Source organism: Marmota flaviventris, chromosome 2 (genome assembly GCF_047511675.1).
Source record: "Marmota flaviventris isolate mMarFla1 chromosome 2, mMarFla1.hap1, whole genome shotgun sequence".
NCBI lineage: Eukaryota > Metazoa > Chordata > Mammalia > Rodentia > Sciuridae > Marmota > Marmota flaviventris.
The window spans coordinates 67,872,326-67,889,067 of record NC_092499.1 but is presented as its reverse complement, the minus strand read 5'-3'; the positions used below and the strand labels follow the sequence as shown (position 1 = coordinate 67,889,067).

General features: G+C 46.4%; 1 protein-coding gene across 1 annotated transcript in view; it reads left to right on the top strand.

The window, feature by feature from the left end:
* The window catches only part of Fntb (farnesyltransferase, CAAX box, subunit beta), a 75,562-nt gene extending 71,697 nt beyond the window's left edge, over window positions 1-3,865 (top strand). Inside the window, exon 12 of the mRNA XM_027929438.2 lies at window positions 2,349-3,865. Within this exon, the coding sequence (XP_027785239.2) occupies window positions 2,349-2,480 (132 nt within the window). The 3' untranslated portion in view covers window positions 2,481-3,865. The remainder of the gene's footprint in view (window positions 1-2,348) is intronic.
* The last annotated feature ends 12,877 nt before the right edge of the window (window positions 3,866-16,742 follow it).

Below are 16,742 nucleotides of genomic sequence, written 5' to 3'. Positions count from 1 at the left end.
AGTTTGCCATGTATTTGTTCAATTCAAGTTTGTCTGCTTCCCTCAAAACAAATCAGCCCTGCTGGTCTAGGTGGTGCACACCTGGAATCCCAGCAACTCAGGAGGCTGAGGCAGGAGGATTGTGAGTTCAACACCAGCCTCAGCAATTTAGCAAGGCCCTAAGCAACTCAGCAAGACCTTGTCTCTAAATAAAATGCAAAAAAGGGCTAGGGATGTGGCTCAGTGGTTAAGCACCCCTGAGTTCAATTCTTGGTTAAAAAAAAAAAAAAAATTCAGTCCCAGGCTGGGACATAATGTGATGGTACAGTTGCTTGCCTAGCATGTGCAAGCAAAGCCTTGGTTTCTACCCCAGCACTGAAAAAAAAATTTTTTTTAATTAACTTTCTTTTGTTGTGATGGCACATGCCTGTAATACTAGCCTCTTGGGAAGATGAGGTAGGAAGATCCTGAGTTTGAAGTCAACTTGGTCGATTTAGTGAGATACTGTCTTCAAAAAAATTATTCAGCCAGGTACAATGGTGCACACCTGTAATCCCAGCAGAGTGGGAGACTGAGACAGGAGAATCACAAGTTCAAGGACAGCCTCCGAAATTTAGCAAGGTCCTAGGCATATCAAAAAAAAAATTTTTAAAAATTGATCAGTTTATCTGAATTTTTATGTTTTGGTGTGAAATTGCTCATAGTATTATATTTAAAAGTTTTAGGGCTGGGGTTGTAGCTCAGTAGTCGGATACTTGCCTAGCACGTGTGAGGTACTGGGTTCAATCCTCAGCACAACATAAAAATAAATAAAGGTATTGGGTCCATGTACAACTTAAAAAGTTTTAAATTTTTGCTGCCCTTATGTCCCCTTCTTTATTCTTCCAGTGTGGGACATTCCTGAATATTGGCCCAGAATTCTGTCTCAAAATTGAAGTTCCTTTGGATTTCTGTTGATAGAGTGGAACAATGTAAATCAATTTAAATATGATCTGACCCCCTTACTACATAATACATTTGTGGTCCTTTTCCTTGATTATAAATGTAAATGTAATCAAGTGATTATAAATGTTCATTGTTTTAATAATTGGAATATACATATAAGTATAAATAAAACAATTAAAAACAATCAGCTAGTGGTGGCACATGCCTATAATCCCAGCGGCTCGGGAGGCTGAAGTAGGAAGATGGCGAGTTTGAGGCCAGCCTGGGCAGCTTAGTCCCTGTCTCAAAACAAAAAGGCTGGGGATATAGCTTAGTGGTTGAGTGCTTGCCTAGTATGTGAAAGACCTTGGATTCAATTTGCCCTAGTACTGCAAAAACCGTTTTGGTGTATTTTCAATTTTTGTCTTTATTCATATGTATCTGTAAACAAATTTTAAAAAGGAAGTTTTAGATAGTGTGTACCTACTGTTTTTCTCACTTAAACATCTTTAAAATTAAGCACCCCTAATCTGAACATTCAAAATGTAAAATGTGGGGATGGAGCTGTGGCTCAGTGGTAGAGCGCTTGCCTAGCACGTGTGAGGCACTGGGTTCGATCCTCAGCACCACATAAAAATAAATAAATAAAGGTATTGTGTTCATCTGCAACTAAAAAAAAAAAAAAAAAAAAATGCAAACTGCCCCAAAATCTGAAACTTTTTGAGTGTCATGTCAGCATGGGGCTGAAGATGTAGCTCAGTGGTAGATCCTGTGCTTAGCATGTGCAAGGCCTTGGGTCCTGTTTCCACCCCAACCCCACAACAACAGAAAAACTTGTATTTTGGGCTCTTTGGTTAGCAATGCTGAACTGCTAAAGTCTATGTGATTATTCCAAAATCTAAAAACTCTAAAATATGAAACACTCTGGTACCATACATTCATATAAGAGATGTTCAACCTGTGTAAGTATTTGTCTATATCATTAAATATCTGAAAGGATGTAGTTCAATGGCTGTATATGCTGGGCACAGTGGCACACATCTATAATCCCAGCTTCTCAGGAGGCCAAGGCAGGAGGATCATAAGTTTGAAATCAGTCTCAGCAACCTAGTTAGACCCTGTCTCAAAAAATTAAAAGGCCTGGGAATGTAGCTTAGTGGTAGAGTGCTTACCTAGCATGAAAGCCCTGGTTCAGTCCCCAGTGCTGCAAAAAAGAAAAAAAAAAAAAAAAAAAATAGGCTGCTTAACATTTTCCTATGTCTTCATGTTCTATAACGAGTTTTTAGTAGTAAATACCCTGTTTTTGAACCTTTGGGCCTAGAGAGAGATCTTTCTGTGGTCTCTGATGATTCCTTAAATTCTTAGTAGTCCATTTCAGGGGGCAAAGGATGGGCATGTTTCCAAGGATCGCCAGAGTGACGAGTTGGCATCTGTTCTCTTTGCAGCAGCCCACTCACCCCGTCTACAACATTGGACCAGACAAGGTGATTCAGGCCACCACGTACTTTCTGCAGAAGCCAGTTCCAGGCTTTGAGGAACCTGAGGGTGAGGCAACAGCAGAGCCTGCAACTGATTAGAGGATCTGGGTCCCGGACGCTCTGTGCTCACCCACCTCCCTGGTCAGACGAGGTTGATACATTCGATACATGGCCGATTCCCTGCTACACAGCAGTGAGCACCATGGAGCTGTGGTTCTCTTTGTCTTTTCTTGTCAAAACAAAACCAACCGCTCCTGGTTTGAAGTACACAATGGCTAGGTTTGGAGGTACCTAGTGGCATGGTTTTTAAAATTCTCTTCACACCTGTCAAACCAAAAATCTGTCAGCCGTTGCAGTGAGGTTGGGGAACAGTGCGTGCTGGGAAGATGCAGCCCCTCCCCACCAGCCCACCAGCCTGGAGGGCCACATCAAAATGAATGGTGTCTATGGGTGTCCCCACATCCACAGCCACTGCTGCGCCTCCCACCTGCACTCCACCATCAAATCACCAGATGGGGCACCCTTCCATGATGGAATCAGTCTGCTCCATACCAAGGTGGGGCTTTGGGTCCCACCAAAATGAGTTCATGGGAAAAGACAATGGCGGGGCTGCAACAGGAGGTGCTTCTGCCTCTCATTTCCCACCTGGTTATTTGCAAGGGACAAGAACCAGGAGCAGGGGGAAGAAGGGTCTCCTTAAATTGAGAGTCCGTCCCCCTCAACCCTGGCCAACTGAGCCGCCACACATCTCTCCAAGGCTGCGCTTGGTGCACAGGCAAGACTTGCTTCGGCCCCAGGTGTGGTGTCTTAGACCCGGAAAACCAATTATGAGTAGAAAATGAACCTCTAGTTCAGTTCTGCCTCAGAGGAAGCAGGCCCCAGTACCCAGCCCCTGCCCCTTCCCCATCATGTACGGTGAAAACCCCCTACGGTCCCCAGGGCAGTGCCCACAGCTTGGGGCCGCTCTATGTTTCCATGTTTCTCCCACCAGACTCCCAGCCCACCCTCTTCCAAGACAGTGTTGTCTATTCTCACCCAGAGTATTAACACTACTAAGTCTTTCACCTTAATTTATGACTCAGGATTCATTCCCGTCCTGCCCACTAGAGGCTCACAGAGATAAAACTAAGTGCTAGACAGCTGGCCGCTGCTAGGCAGGAGCTGTGTGAATGGCAAGTGGCAGGGTAGGGCTCTCTGGGTGTTGGCCCACAGTGCTCTGGTGCCTTCTGCATCAAGCCCTTTACGGTCAGTGGGGCGCTAAGTCTGGTCATCCGTCCACTGCTATGGTCACAGCAAGCTCCGCACCACTGTCCCAGCCTCAGCCTTCACTGGGCACTGTGGGCGGCAGGCAGACAGGAGCGTGGAGATGCAACATGAGGCTCTTCTCAAAAACTGCCATTTGCTGCCTCTAATTCCCTTCCCTATTGCTTTGGTGTATCGGGCTACATATTATCCTCTTGAAATAATAAAAATAACATTTTCTATGATGTCTCTTACTTGTGATCTGTGCCAAGAAAATTTCTTCAGAATGTCCGATAGGAAGTAATGAAGGTTGCTCATGTGAGTGCCACATTCTTCCTGAGCAAGATCCCAGACCATTTGTGTCGGCAGTTAAAAATGAGTAGGAGCCGAGTTCTGCTCTCACACGCCGCCACCTCTGGTGGAGGAAGCAGGGGCTCCAACAAGGAGTACGACTGCTTTATAAGCTCTCTGGGCAGTTCAGTTTACTTTGGTCTCTGCCTGTGTCTGTCCTAATGTGACTATGAGCAGGGACTGTGCTACGGAGCCCCAGAGGGGGCATTCTGCATTGGTAGAAAGGACAGTTTAGGAAAGTTGCTACCATCATTTTTAACTCAGGGGAGTTATGCTGGCTTTCCCTAGGTGGGTGAATGTCCTGGCCAGAGAAAGGGGTTGGCACAAGGACAGGTTGGAATCCTGTGGTCACCTGCCTTTCCCTCATCTGGAGAAAATTCTCTCCCAAGCAAGTCTAAGAAAGCCGATACTCTGTGGCCTGCCCCTTGCACAACCCAGGTCTGCATTCTGGGGTGTAATTCCTGCTCCCTGTGTTACTTTAGCCCTGCTAACAAAGGTTTGGCCTCCAAAACAACATATTAAAATGCATCCTTAGGCATTACTAAAACAAGCATGTCACTCTGTACCTCAGAACCCTCAGGGTATTGTGAGATTAACTATAGTAATGATTGGTTTTGTTAAGAAACAGAAGGGGCTGCTTCAGTCTGAGCATGCTTTATACCAGGATCTGGCCCAGAGGGTAGGTAAAGTCCAGCCAGGGAGAGAAGAGAGGGCCAAGTACTCTTGGAGTCTACACTGACATTTCCATGAGAGTCCCTTTTCTGAAGGGCTTCTTTACTCAGCCTTCTGGGCAGGTCCTAGAGATAAATCCTCAGGAGTATCCTGTGGATCTCTAGTAGAGGACACTAACAGCATTCAAGGTGGGCTACCCCTCATGCATATATATTTTCTCCATCAATAAATACAAAAATACCACAGGTCTCTGTATCCAAAGGCCCCAACTTCCCCCTCATTCCCACCTAGAATACCCTAGGAGCTGAGAATCCTGCCAGATCCTCTTGGAAACAGAAAGCCAGCATGAACTCCCCTGAGTTAAAATGATGGTAGCAACTTTCCTAAACTGTCCTTTCTTCATGACGTTTCTGAGTTGCAAGCCACTGGTTAGATTCTAGCCAAGAGCTCCGTGAAGGGGGACAACACAAAATCAACCTGAAAGACAGATTGCAGCTCTCCCTTGTTCTATCCTTCATTCTCTGCTCTTCTTTTCACAAGGAGACTTAGCTGCCCTGCCTTCACCCATGGGATCTCAGGGCCTCCCCACCTTTCTCCATCACCAGGGTGAGTCTCGTCTACTGAAAGTTGGATTTTTTATCTCATGACTTTTCTAGTTCATCCCAGATCCCAGGAATCCCAGGAAAACTGCACAGATTTAGGCCCAGTTTCAAGTCACTGGTCAGGGGTCTGGGTCTCCTTTCTTTTTAATATCTTCGGGCTAATGTGAGCCCCAGCACCAACCTGGTAGCCATGCAAGGCTCCCAAAGCTGCTTCCAGAAAGGACTATAGATGCCTTGAGCCAGAAAAGTGCCAACCCCAATCATGGAATTAACCAAGAAGCAAGTTTCTTTAGGGGTAGCTTTCACTTCAAAATCCTACCTTCCTTCCTAGCAGTCCTTAGTCGGCTGCTCTTAGGTTTCTTAAGATGGAGCCTATTCTTGTCTTTGAGTCCTTAGAAGCACAGAATAGCCATGTTGGCTTCTGAACTCCTCCACCACCAGGGGTGCCATAAAGCCCATGGCAAGTTACCAAATTGCCATGCCATGAGGGAGTTAGTGACCAGAAACTGTAGGAGAAGGTGTCACACTGGTCCAGGAACCCAGAGGATTAGGGATAAAATGACTCTTGGAACTGAGCTTTATTTAACCAGAGCTCCTTGGGGTTAAGGCAAATAAGACTGGGGAAGATCACTAGAGTTGCCATCGACAAAAGCAAACACACCATCTGCTGGGAGAGACCATGTTTTTCCCAGTGATAGATCCTATGAGGCTGTTGTGGTCTGGATGTGAGGTGTCTCCCAAAAGCTCATGTATGCGACAGTGCAGGAGGGGTTAGAGGAGAAATGACCTGGCCACCGAAACCTTAATCCAATCAGCGAATCGTTCCTATGATGGGATTAACTGAGTGCTGGCTGGAGGTGGGTAGGGTGTGGCTGGAGGTGGGTCATTGGCAGCGAGCCTTTGGGGTATATATTTTGTATCTAGCAAGTGGTGTCTGTTTCCTGGTCATTACCTGAGCTGCTTCCCTCCACACACTCTTCCTCAAGCCCAGCTGTCTATGGACTGAGACCTCTGAAACTGTGAGTCCTCAAATAAACTTTCCTCCTCTACAATTGTTCTGGTCTTTTAGTCACAACAGAGAAAAAGCTGACTAAAACATAAATATTTATCATGTAGACTCTTAATTAGGACACACCTAGAACCCAAGGATCATCCTTTCCATAGCAGTTTTGTGGACAATTTTGCAGTGATCCTATGAAGCCCCTTCTCAGGAAGACATACAAAAGCAGAGACCATAACACACAGTTAATGAACAGTGCCACAACAGGCCTTCCAGGAAGGGCTAGCCCCAGATCTTGCTGGGCTGTTCCATGGTGATTTAACTTAGCAAAAACCATGAAGTTTTGAAAATCTTCAGAGGGTGATTACATGCTTCTTAGGCTATTTCACTGATATTAACCATATGTATTACACTTATGGCATTAGCTTGATAGCCAGGAATGAAAAATGGAGGTGGCTGGAGTGAAACTGTGGTAGAGCCCTTGCATAGTGTGCATAAGGTCCTGGGTCCAATCTGCATCACTGCAATGAATGAGGCTAGAGCTGGAATCCATTGATCTTGGATGTCAGACATAGATAATGATGTGATATTCCATTATGAAAACTGAAGACTTGTCTTTTACTCCTACCATGTTTATGTTGGCCCCGCCTCCTTAGGTTGTGGGATAGGTAGCAGGAGCTCACTAGAAACTTCAGCATCCAGTAAAGAGTAAGGGGTAGGGGCTGGGGATGTGGCTCAAGTAGTAGCGCGCTCGCCTAAGCATGCGTGAGGCACTGGGTTCAATTCTCAGCACCACATAAAAATAAAATAAAGATATTGTGTCCACCTAAAACTAAAAAATAAACATATATATAAACATATATATATATATATATATATATATAAGGTAAGGGGTAAAGGCTCCAGGTGGGAAATGGACACGCTTATGTCTACAGGCCTAGGAAAAAACAGGCACCACATTCACCGCATCCCATAAGGCCGTCTCTCATTTAGCCCATTCTGGGGTAGGTTTGGTTGTGTGACTATTTGCTTCCCCAAAGCTGACAGCAAGACCTACTGTTAGTGGGACACACAGGCCTGTGATGGAGGCTGTCTGCCTGTGCAGCTGCCATGTGGGGACCCAGGGATTTGTGACGGGGCAGGGGGAGTACTTTGCCAATAATTTATTCTTCTACCATCTCCCCCTGGGGTGACAAACTATTTTTGGTAAAGAGCCAGGTGATACTGCAATTTTAGCCTTTGTGGGCCACGTGGTCTTGAGATGAAAGCAAGACAAGTAGTAAAGGGAAAAGGGAAGAAAAAGGAGACTGTAATTTGAGCCTGAAGGCCTTGTGCTGAAGTTTCTCATACCTTTTCTTCTTAAACTAGATTCTCTTTCCTTTATTGTGATACTGGGGATCAAACCCAGGGGTGCTCTACCACTGAGCCACATCCCCAGCCCTTTCTAATTTTACTCTGAGACAGGGTCTTGCTAAGTTGCTCAGGCTGTTCTTGAACTTGGGAATCTTTTGCCTCAGCCTCCTGAGTTGCTGGGATTATAGGTGTGCATCAAGTTTCCTTTAAAAGAACCCGAGACCCCCCCAAATGCATCTCAGTCTTGAGGTAGTCCACACTCTCTCCCTTCAAGTCTATGTTCCTTGCTTCCCTGAATAAATCTTTTATTTGTTCTTTTGACACATCTTAAGAGTCTTTTTTATGATGTTTGTCAATGACCTCATTGTCCTGAGTTGAGGTCCCCTTCTCTGGGACCGCCTCAGACCCCCTCTGGTGATAGTCTGTTAGATCTTCTCTACTCTGCCATTGTGCCACTGAACAAAGCCATACAAGTGTGACTATGTTCCAGTCAGACTGCATTTATGAAAACAGGTGGTGGCTAGGTTGAGCTCAAGGGCTGTAAGACTAAATCTCAGTCACAGTCACTCAGCATGGCTGGGATTCTTTCTGTGTAAAATTAGAGCCAAATGACAAATGTACTTGGTAGGTAAAGCTTGGGCCAAACATTCTGGTCACCCATAAACACTGCTCAGTGGCATTTCTTGCCTTGGATGAGGAAGGAGAATAATGTGATTTAAGTCACCATTGGAACTGACAGAAAACCAGGCCCAACCGGTTTACAGCAGAGGAAATGTGTTGACTCCGAAATTGAAGGTCCTTGAGTGAGGCTGGCAGTCGGGGAGACTTAGGAAGTTTCCGCCCTTCCCTGGAGGTCTCCACATAAGCTCCAGCCTTGGGCTCTCTCCTTGTGGTGTTTTAGAGAGCAGCAGCAATGGCTCTAGACCTTACACTCTCCTGGCATCCAGTTCAGCAGACCATCCCCAGCCTTCCTTCCCAGTGGGGACAACTGAGTTTCCCTGGCTTAGAGCAAACCAAGGGCCTTTCTGAGAAGCAATCCAGTGACCAGAATATAATGCACTAATGGGCCTACACCAGGGGGAATGCGGCATCATTAGAAGCACACAGTCTGAAGAAAGGGAAAGCAATGAAGCCTCAGATGCAAACAGGGATGTAACTGAAGGGGAAATGGATGCTGGAGAAGCAAATCGCCATCGCTCTCTACCACAGTGGATTATTACTGTGACAGAAACCTGACATTGTTGGCATCCTCCCCTAAGCCAATCATTTTCATCTGTTCCTTTGCTTCAGTAATTTGTTCAGGTTTGGTAGTAACTCGGGGGTGAGCCAGCCAGTAAGGTTTGTCCTAGCCTCAGTGACTGGTTCACAGCCAAGGTCGTGACCTAAAATAGTCCAAAGAAAGAGAGGTCCTAGACATCTGATGACAGGGGAAAAGCTGTCCTCTTCCAGAAGGGATGTTAGAATGTGTGGCCTGAGATTCCTATAACCATTTTCCTACCTAAAAGAAGCCATACAGATGTCCATGAGACTGATCCCGCAACCCCACCTGCCTCTGGATGTTCAGTTCCGTGAGACAATTTGAGTTGGATTTACTATTACAGTTGGTTCTCAACTTACAATTTTCCAACTTCACAATATGCACAAAAGCAATATGTGAAAGTTCAGGTGTAGTAAATGTATCTTCCACTTAATATTTTTCAACTTACGATGGGTTTATGGGGATGTAACCCTACCATAAGTTGAGGCACACCTGTACTTGCAACTGAAAGCACCTCATATATACAATCTTCACCTCACATTAGCCCCAAGGCCATGAAGGTCATTACCTGTTACCTGAAAAAACGTGGAGCACCCTGAACACACCTCCCCAAAAATAACACCTAAGAATGCCACTTGGCCTGCTGCCACTCATTTGATCCTTGACTCATGCTCAGAAGGTGGGTGAGGCAGGTGTTTGACCCACATTTTACAACTGGAGAAACAGGTCGGAGAACTACGTGAATCACCGGGGTCCCCATGCCATCAAGTGGCGTCTGTACCTGGGCCCAGATCTGCTTCCCCAAAGTCATGCTCTGCACCACCCAGCCTCTAAAGGGGTAAAGAGGGTTGTTGGGCACCCGGGCAGGAGTCAACATGCTTGGTTCCCTCCAGGGCTGGGTAACTCAGGCTCTGAGCGCTGGCCTCCATTTTTCACCAGGATGGGAATGGTGATGGCAAAGAGCAGGGGTAGACTGATTTCATCCCTTCTAACAGGTTCCGTACTGTCTAGTCGGTGGCATACAGTGACATTCTCTGTACCAAGTGCATGGCACCCCAATGCAGATTATGATGTGTCAGTCTCTCCTGGGGGCTGACCCCTTGACAGCCAGCCTTCTCCAACCTGGCCCCGGCATGTCGAACTGTCTCCTAGACATCCTCTTCACTGCCCTGCAATAACCAGCTTTGCTGCAGCTTTTCACCAGCAGAGCAGGAGGTTCAGAAAAAGTGGGGCCAGGTGGCCTGATGTTCCTCCCTCCTGCTTCTCTGGCACACCCAAGAACATGGCCTGGCAGGGCAAGGACAGTCACTAGCCCAGCTTAATAGAAACTTTCCCTTGCTCTTGTCTTCCCCCTGAAGAATCACAGCTCTTACAAAATAATAAGAATGATGCATTTTTAAAAATGGAGCTGGGTATAATGGCATATGCCTATAATCCCAGAGGTTCAGGAAGCTGAGGCAGGAGGATTACAAGTTCAAGGCCAGTCTTGAACTTAGCAAGACCCTGTCTCAAAATGAAATATAAAAAAGGCCTATAGGTAGAGCTCAATGGTAGAGTACTCCTGGGTTATAGCTCAGTGGTAGAGTGCTTACCTGGCATACATGAGGCCCTAGGTTCAATCCCCAGCACCATATATACAAAAAAAGTGCAATCATAAAAAAATAAACTATTTTTTTTTCCTTTGCACAGGGCTGGGGATCAAAGCCAGATTACTCACATGCTAGGCAAGAGCTCTACCACTGAGCTACACCCCCAAGCCCCCAAATAACTTTTTAGTTTAGTTTTAGACTGACATAAAAATAGCATAAGAAGTTCCCATATACCCATCCACCAGTTTCTCCTTGGTAAACATCTTCATTTTACCTGGGCATTTGCACAACAAATGAGCCAGCATAGACACATTAATTGAATTCCACACTTCATTTAAATCCCCTTAGTTTTTACCTAAGGTCATTATCCTGTCCCAGGATCCCATTTAGGATATGTTGTAAATGTGATCATGTTTCCTTAAGCTCTTCTTGGCTGTGACTTCCTTGTGTTTGATGGCCTTGACAGTTTTGAAGAGTATGGATCAGGAACTTTGCAGAATGTCCCTACCCTGGGATTTGTGATGTTTTCTCATGATGGGGTTTGGTGTTTTAGAGGTAGAGAAGAGGGAAGGTGCCGTTCTCACCACATCAAGTCAAGAATATATGAGATCAACACGGCTTATCATCAATGCTGCTGACCTTGAACATCTGTCAGGTGTCTCCAAAGTTTACTCCACTCCTTTCCATAGAGTACTTCTGGAAGGAAGTTACTATGTATAGCTTACATTTAAGGAGCGGGGAGTTAGGCGCTGCACCCTGACGGCAGAGTCGATAAATTATTTGGAATTCTCTACGGGAGATTTGTTTATTCTCTTTTTTTAAAAAAACATTTATTTTTCAGTTGTAGTTGGACACAATACCTTTATTTCACTTATTTATTTTTATGTGGTGCTAAGGAATAAACGTCACACATGAGAGGGGAGCGCTCTACCCGAGCCACAACCCCAGCCCCTCTCTTCAGTTATTCAGTTGGCCCTCTGTATCTATAGATTTTGCACCTGTGAATTCAACCAACCACAAATTGAGTAGTTTTACTTTTATCCCAATCATTAACTTTGCCGCTCAATTATTCCTGCTTTGGCCATTGGGAGCCCTTTCAATTTGCTCCTGAATGCCTTTGACACACACTTTCTTAACTTTTAATAATAATTATAAATTCATTTTTACTTTTTCTCTCAAGAAATACTGCCTTGGATAATTGGCACTCAATAATACATACGTTTGGGTTCAGTATGCTAGACCCTCAACCTTTGATCACATTAAAAATTATTTCCATAATAATAAGTGCACTGTCCTGAATGTTGGTGATCTTGAGTGTGATACTTTGTTGCTACCTCTGTATCTGTGATGATCTGGGCTGGTGTGACAAAGGGTGGGCTGGAGACTACAAGACCCAGAGTAGAGCGCAAAGATCAGCTCTCTGGAGTGGGAAGGCTGCAGGGGCACTGCTCCCAGAGCATGCTGCCTATCACACAAGGTGGAGGCGAGGGTCCTACAAGCATTACCCCATGAGGGTGATGCCCAGAGCACTGTGCTCCCTTCCATCTCTAGAGAAGAAGCTGTCATATGCCCGATCCTAAGGGGGCCCATGAATATGGTGGAATGGGATGTGAGCCATCTTCCCTTCACTAACAGCTGCCAGCAGACTCTGGATGGCTGCATCCTGCCTCCCACCCAAAGCTGGGCTCTCATGAGGAAGAGGAAGGAGAGAGTCCAAGAGCCCAAGAAGTGCTGAGCTAGCCCTTCCCTGGCCCTGCCACAGTGCCCAACCTCAGAGGTCCCCTTCTAAACTCCTCTAGAGCCCAGAATCTGGAAAAGTGCATTTGAAGGCAGGGTCCAGGCTTATAAATTGCCTAAATCTCCTTGGTGGTTGGGGTCATCTCTGGGTTGAACTCACCCAGAGACAACCGCAGAACTGACCCACCAAGGGCACAAAAATGAACATGCCCTTTGGGACACAGTCCACATCAGCGTATTTGTGGAGTACTGCTATAGGCCAGGCCCTGGGCTAGGGGGCCACAGCAAGTGCAGACTAGCCCCGGCCCTTATGGGAGCTGCCAGCTGGACAGGCCTGCTCACCACTGCTCTGCTTCCACACGAGGCCCTGGACTCATTTCTTGGATGGGAAACATAGTCAAGTTGTTGGAACCAGAGACCCTCTTCCCCAAAAGTCTCCCTTTAGCCTTGTGGCAGGTGTTCACTATGGAGGTGACATTCCTTTCTCAACTGGCCAGCCTTGCTGTGGCCTTTTGGCCCAAGAGTGCTTGCTACTGTCCTTTAGCCCTAGTTCTGCCCCCATGGTCCCCAAGCTGTCGATAACACCAGTAGGTAGAGACAATGACTCTAGAGTGTGTCATGAGCTAGGGAGGAGTGACCAGGGGTGTGGACGGAGGCGCTGCAATCACTTGGCTATTTATTGAACCAGACTTTGCGTGGCTCATTCCATGTTCCTAGGTTCGGAGGAGCCAGCATGTGGGCGAAGGCTATCCTTTCCCCACAGGCCTGCACCACTGGCTTTGAAGGAGGCTTAATCCCTCACTACTTTCAGCATGAAATGGAAGATTCTGGCACAGCTTTCTTGATTTTCTTTTTTCTTTCTCTGGCCTTTAATTCACTGGAAAAAAATAATAGTAGAGATTGTGCTAGATATTTTTGCCCAGAGAAGGCTGTAGGTGGACAAGGGCCCCACCCCTGTGATGAATATCAGAGGAAAACAATCCTGATTGGGGCCTGGCAGTCACAGCAGGCCTGCTGGGGCAGCTGGCACCTACCTAGTACAGGGCACAGAAGGGGACCTGCTAGGCTGGTTGTGGACTGTCCAGGGCCACCTGTTTGGTGTTCTGCTAGACACACCCGTCATGCTGGGTATGTGGATGCAGTGGGAAGACATGCCCCTGAATCCAGTCAGCAGACTTGTCTGTCCCCATCTCACCCCATTACAAGTCCCTATAAGGAAATTAACATTTGTTTCTCCTCTCTGTAAGAGGCTTGAGCCATCTTAACCAAAAAAGAGTGCATCCTTTCTTTTGAAATTCACCCAGAGGAGACCAGAGGGGAACCCACAGCCAGCTTTACTCTTGACAACACTTCTGAGGTGTGGTCACCTTGGTAACAATTGTTTTAAGCTGCTCTTTTTCAGGGATTAGGAGAAAGCCTGATCTGGCTGAAACTGGTTGAAGCCACCAAGCCTCTCACCTGAACCTGCAAAATTATCCTACAGGCCAACTTTTGTGGTCAGAGGGCCAGAAACTCCACCCTAAAGTCCTGCTAACACCGCCATTTTCTGAACATGTCTCTATGCAGCGTCATCAAGTTTGCTTAGGTACGTGCAGACACGAATTACTTCACATTTCCTTACTTCAATTACCTTGCCCCACACCTCAGACCACCTTTTTTATTTTCTTCTTCTTACCATAAATATCCCCTAAACCTTCTCAGGGAGGTAGATTTGAGTCCAGGGACTTAACACTGTCCCCACCCTTGGCTACCTGGTGAACTGAAGTGATTTACATAACTCAGCCTCCGCCAGGTGTAGCACCCACACTACTAGGCACCACAAAGCAAAACTGAAGCCAGCCTAAGGACGGACGGCAGGAAGGCACAGTGTTAATGGTTAATGGCTCTGACCCAGCCAGCCAGGATATATATCATTTCCCAAGTCCATTTGTTTCAAAAGGTAACAGATTTGTGGTTTTGCTGAAGTTCCTTCAGAAAGCAAGCACAGCACATTTGTCATTGCCCTTTGGCACCCAACATATATCTCCCCTTTCTTTTAAAGATTTTAACATACTGAGACCTTATCACTTCAGAGCAGGATGGCATTTATTCACTCTGTATTTCAATAAAACCTGCACAGCCCAGGATTCATGATGGCAAACAGGACTAAGAATTGCCAACACTGAGTACTTACTAAGTCCCAGGCAGAGTTAAGGGCTTTTCATACTTATGCCTTTAAGTCTCTCAAGCGCACTTGGTGCTACAACTGTCCTCAAGTTATGGCTCAGGAAACCAGGGCAATGTCACCCCAGAGGTAATCAACAGGCCAATCCAGACAGACAGGCTCACGGCCTCTGGGCACAGCCACTCCTGCACTAACTCTGAAGTTCCTCAGGCCCTTTCCTCACCGGTGTGCCCCATATTGAGATGGTGGCCAGGAGGGCCTCCAGAACCTAAGCACAATTCACTGTCTATAATGTTCACTCCAGTCGAACCTGCAGTTGGACCTGGCTTATCCATTTGATTTTCTACCTTTGGGGGTTAGCTAAAAAATACTTTTTCTTTATCCCTACCCTAGGGAAATCTAGGGATGTTATTTATTAGCCTTTGCCTTGGGAAATCTCAGACACCAAAGGAAATTCTTTTGACACTCACAATGTACCAGGGTACAGGCTGGCAAGCTTTTTCCCTGAGACTCCTCCTCAACCTTAGGAATCTGTTTTGAGCAAAGAGAAGGCTCTAGTTTTACATTCCCAGAAGCTATTGAGAACTGAGTCCAAGAAGCCTGAGAGGTAGCCTTGCTCTGGTTTTCCTGGGACTAGAGGCCAGCTGGAGCCTGGTATGGTAACAAGTGTGCTGCCTGGGGATTTAAAGCTGGCCCCTGCAGAGCATTAGAACCTCACTGAAGCAGGGTGGTACAGACAGGAGTTACTTCCCCCATCTTCCACCATGCACAGCCTTCCTCAGACCTATGTTGGCAGTTCCGCTCACCTGTATCTCACCTGTCCCAAGGGCTTCTTTAGTTTCTTGTTGTTATACTTTAGGAGTCAAACCTGAGTAATATGAGGACCACTTAAGGAGAACTTAGACTGACTTCAGCTGTTGGGCCAAAATGCTTCAGGTCAGAGGGGCTGGAGCCCATGAGTCTTTTTAACAAAACACGCACTTTGAGCAACACCACTCTGGGGTTTCTGAGCAATCTCTCCAAGCCTCTAATATGTCCAAAGGTCAGAGATGCATTGCCTGGTGGGGGGAGAGAATCCGACACACACCCACTGGGGCCTCCTCAGTTTTGAGGTCTCTCAGTTTGGGCCTGGGTCACCTTGCTATCCTTGTTAAGGAAAGGATAGGAGCCGGAAGCACCTGGGAGACCCAAGAAGTCAACCCTCACTCTGGGGCAGGCATCTAGGAGCTGGAGTTCTCCATCTTGCAGCGGGCCTTGGGCAGGTGTTTTGTGTAGATAATGACAGCTGGCACTTCAGTGTTCACTTAGTCCTAAGGTTAACCATGTTTATCAGCATTATCTCACTTAATCCACCTAATGAAGCTAGTACTATCAGCACCCTCATTTTATAGATGAGGCTGAGAGAAGTGACAAGGCTACTGAGGGAAAGAGAGGATTTTGAACCCAGGCAGGCATAAAACACACACATGGAATCCGACGTGAGGCACACACCTGTAATCCCAATTTGTGGGAAGACTGCAAGTTCAAGGTCAGCATGGGCAACTTAGCCAGGTCCTAGTAATTCAGCCATACCCTGACTCAAAAAATAAAAAGGTCGGGGATGTAGCTCAGCAACAAAGGACCTCTGGGTTCAATCCCCAGACCAAAATAAATAAATAAGTAGAAATGGCATTTTGTTTTCTTTAGTCCTAGTTCAGGGGCTGTATCTTCTATTATCTATTCAGCCTCGTTTAAAAAATCTGCCCCAGCTAAGATGATGGCTGTGAGCCTAACTTAATTCTTCACTAAAGTTGTTTGTAGCTTTCTACAATGGGATTAGTGTATCAGCAACTTTAAAAACTGGGTCATTGTAAATATCCTTGCACTTGGGGCAACTGCAAAGGTAGGAACATACCAAGCTCACCACTGAAAAAGAGAAAGTGGTGGCTTTTCCAGTGAAGCTACCTGTTGCAGTGACCAAGATAATCAACAGGTAATCTGGCTCTGTGCAGGAGACTGTCCAGAGAGTGATCACAAAACAAACTGCAGAGATAAACATCACCATAAGGGAGCAAGCCAGGGTCAGACTTCAGTGTCCTGGGGGCATACTTATATACACTTCCTGAACAAACACGCCAGAAGGGACTTGGCTGTGACTTTGATGTGTCCCCTTCAGCTGAGCAGTCTCCAGCCTGAGCTCTCTCACAGCCCAGGCAATGGCTCCCAGAGGTACCGCCCTCCCTTCATCACTTGCCAGAGTCCTTTCAGCATGTCAATCAGGTGGCTCAGATCTTCCCAGGAAAACCAGCTAGCAACTGTGCCCCTTTTCTTCCAACTGGTTTATGGAATTCTAGGGAAGCCTAAACTCAACCTCTTGTCCCACCACATCCTGGAACCAGGAATTGGCTCTAGAG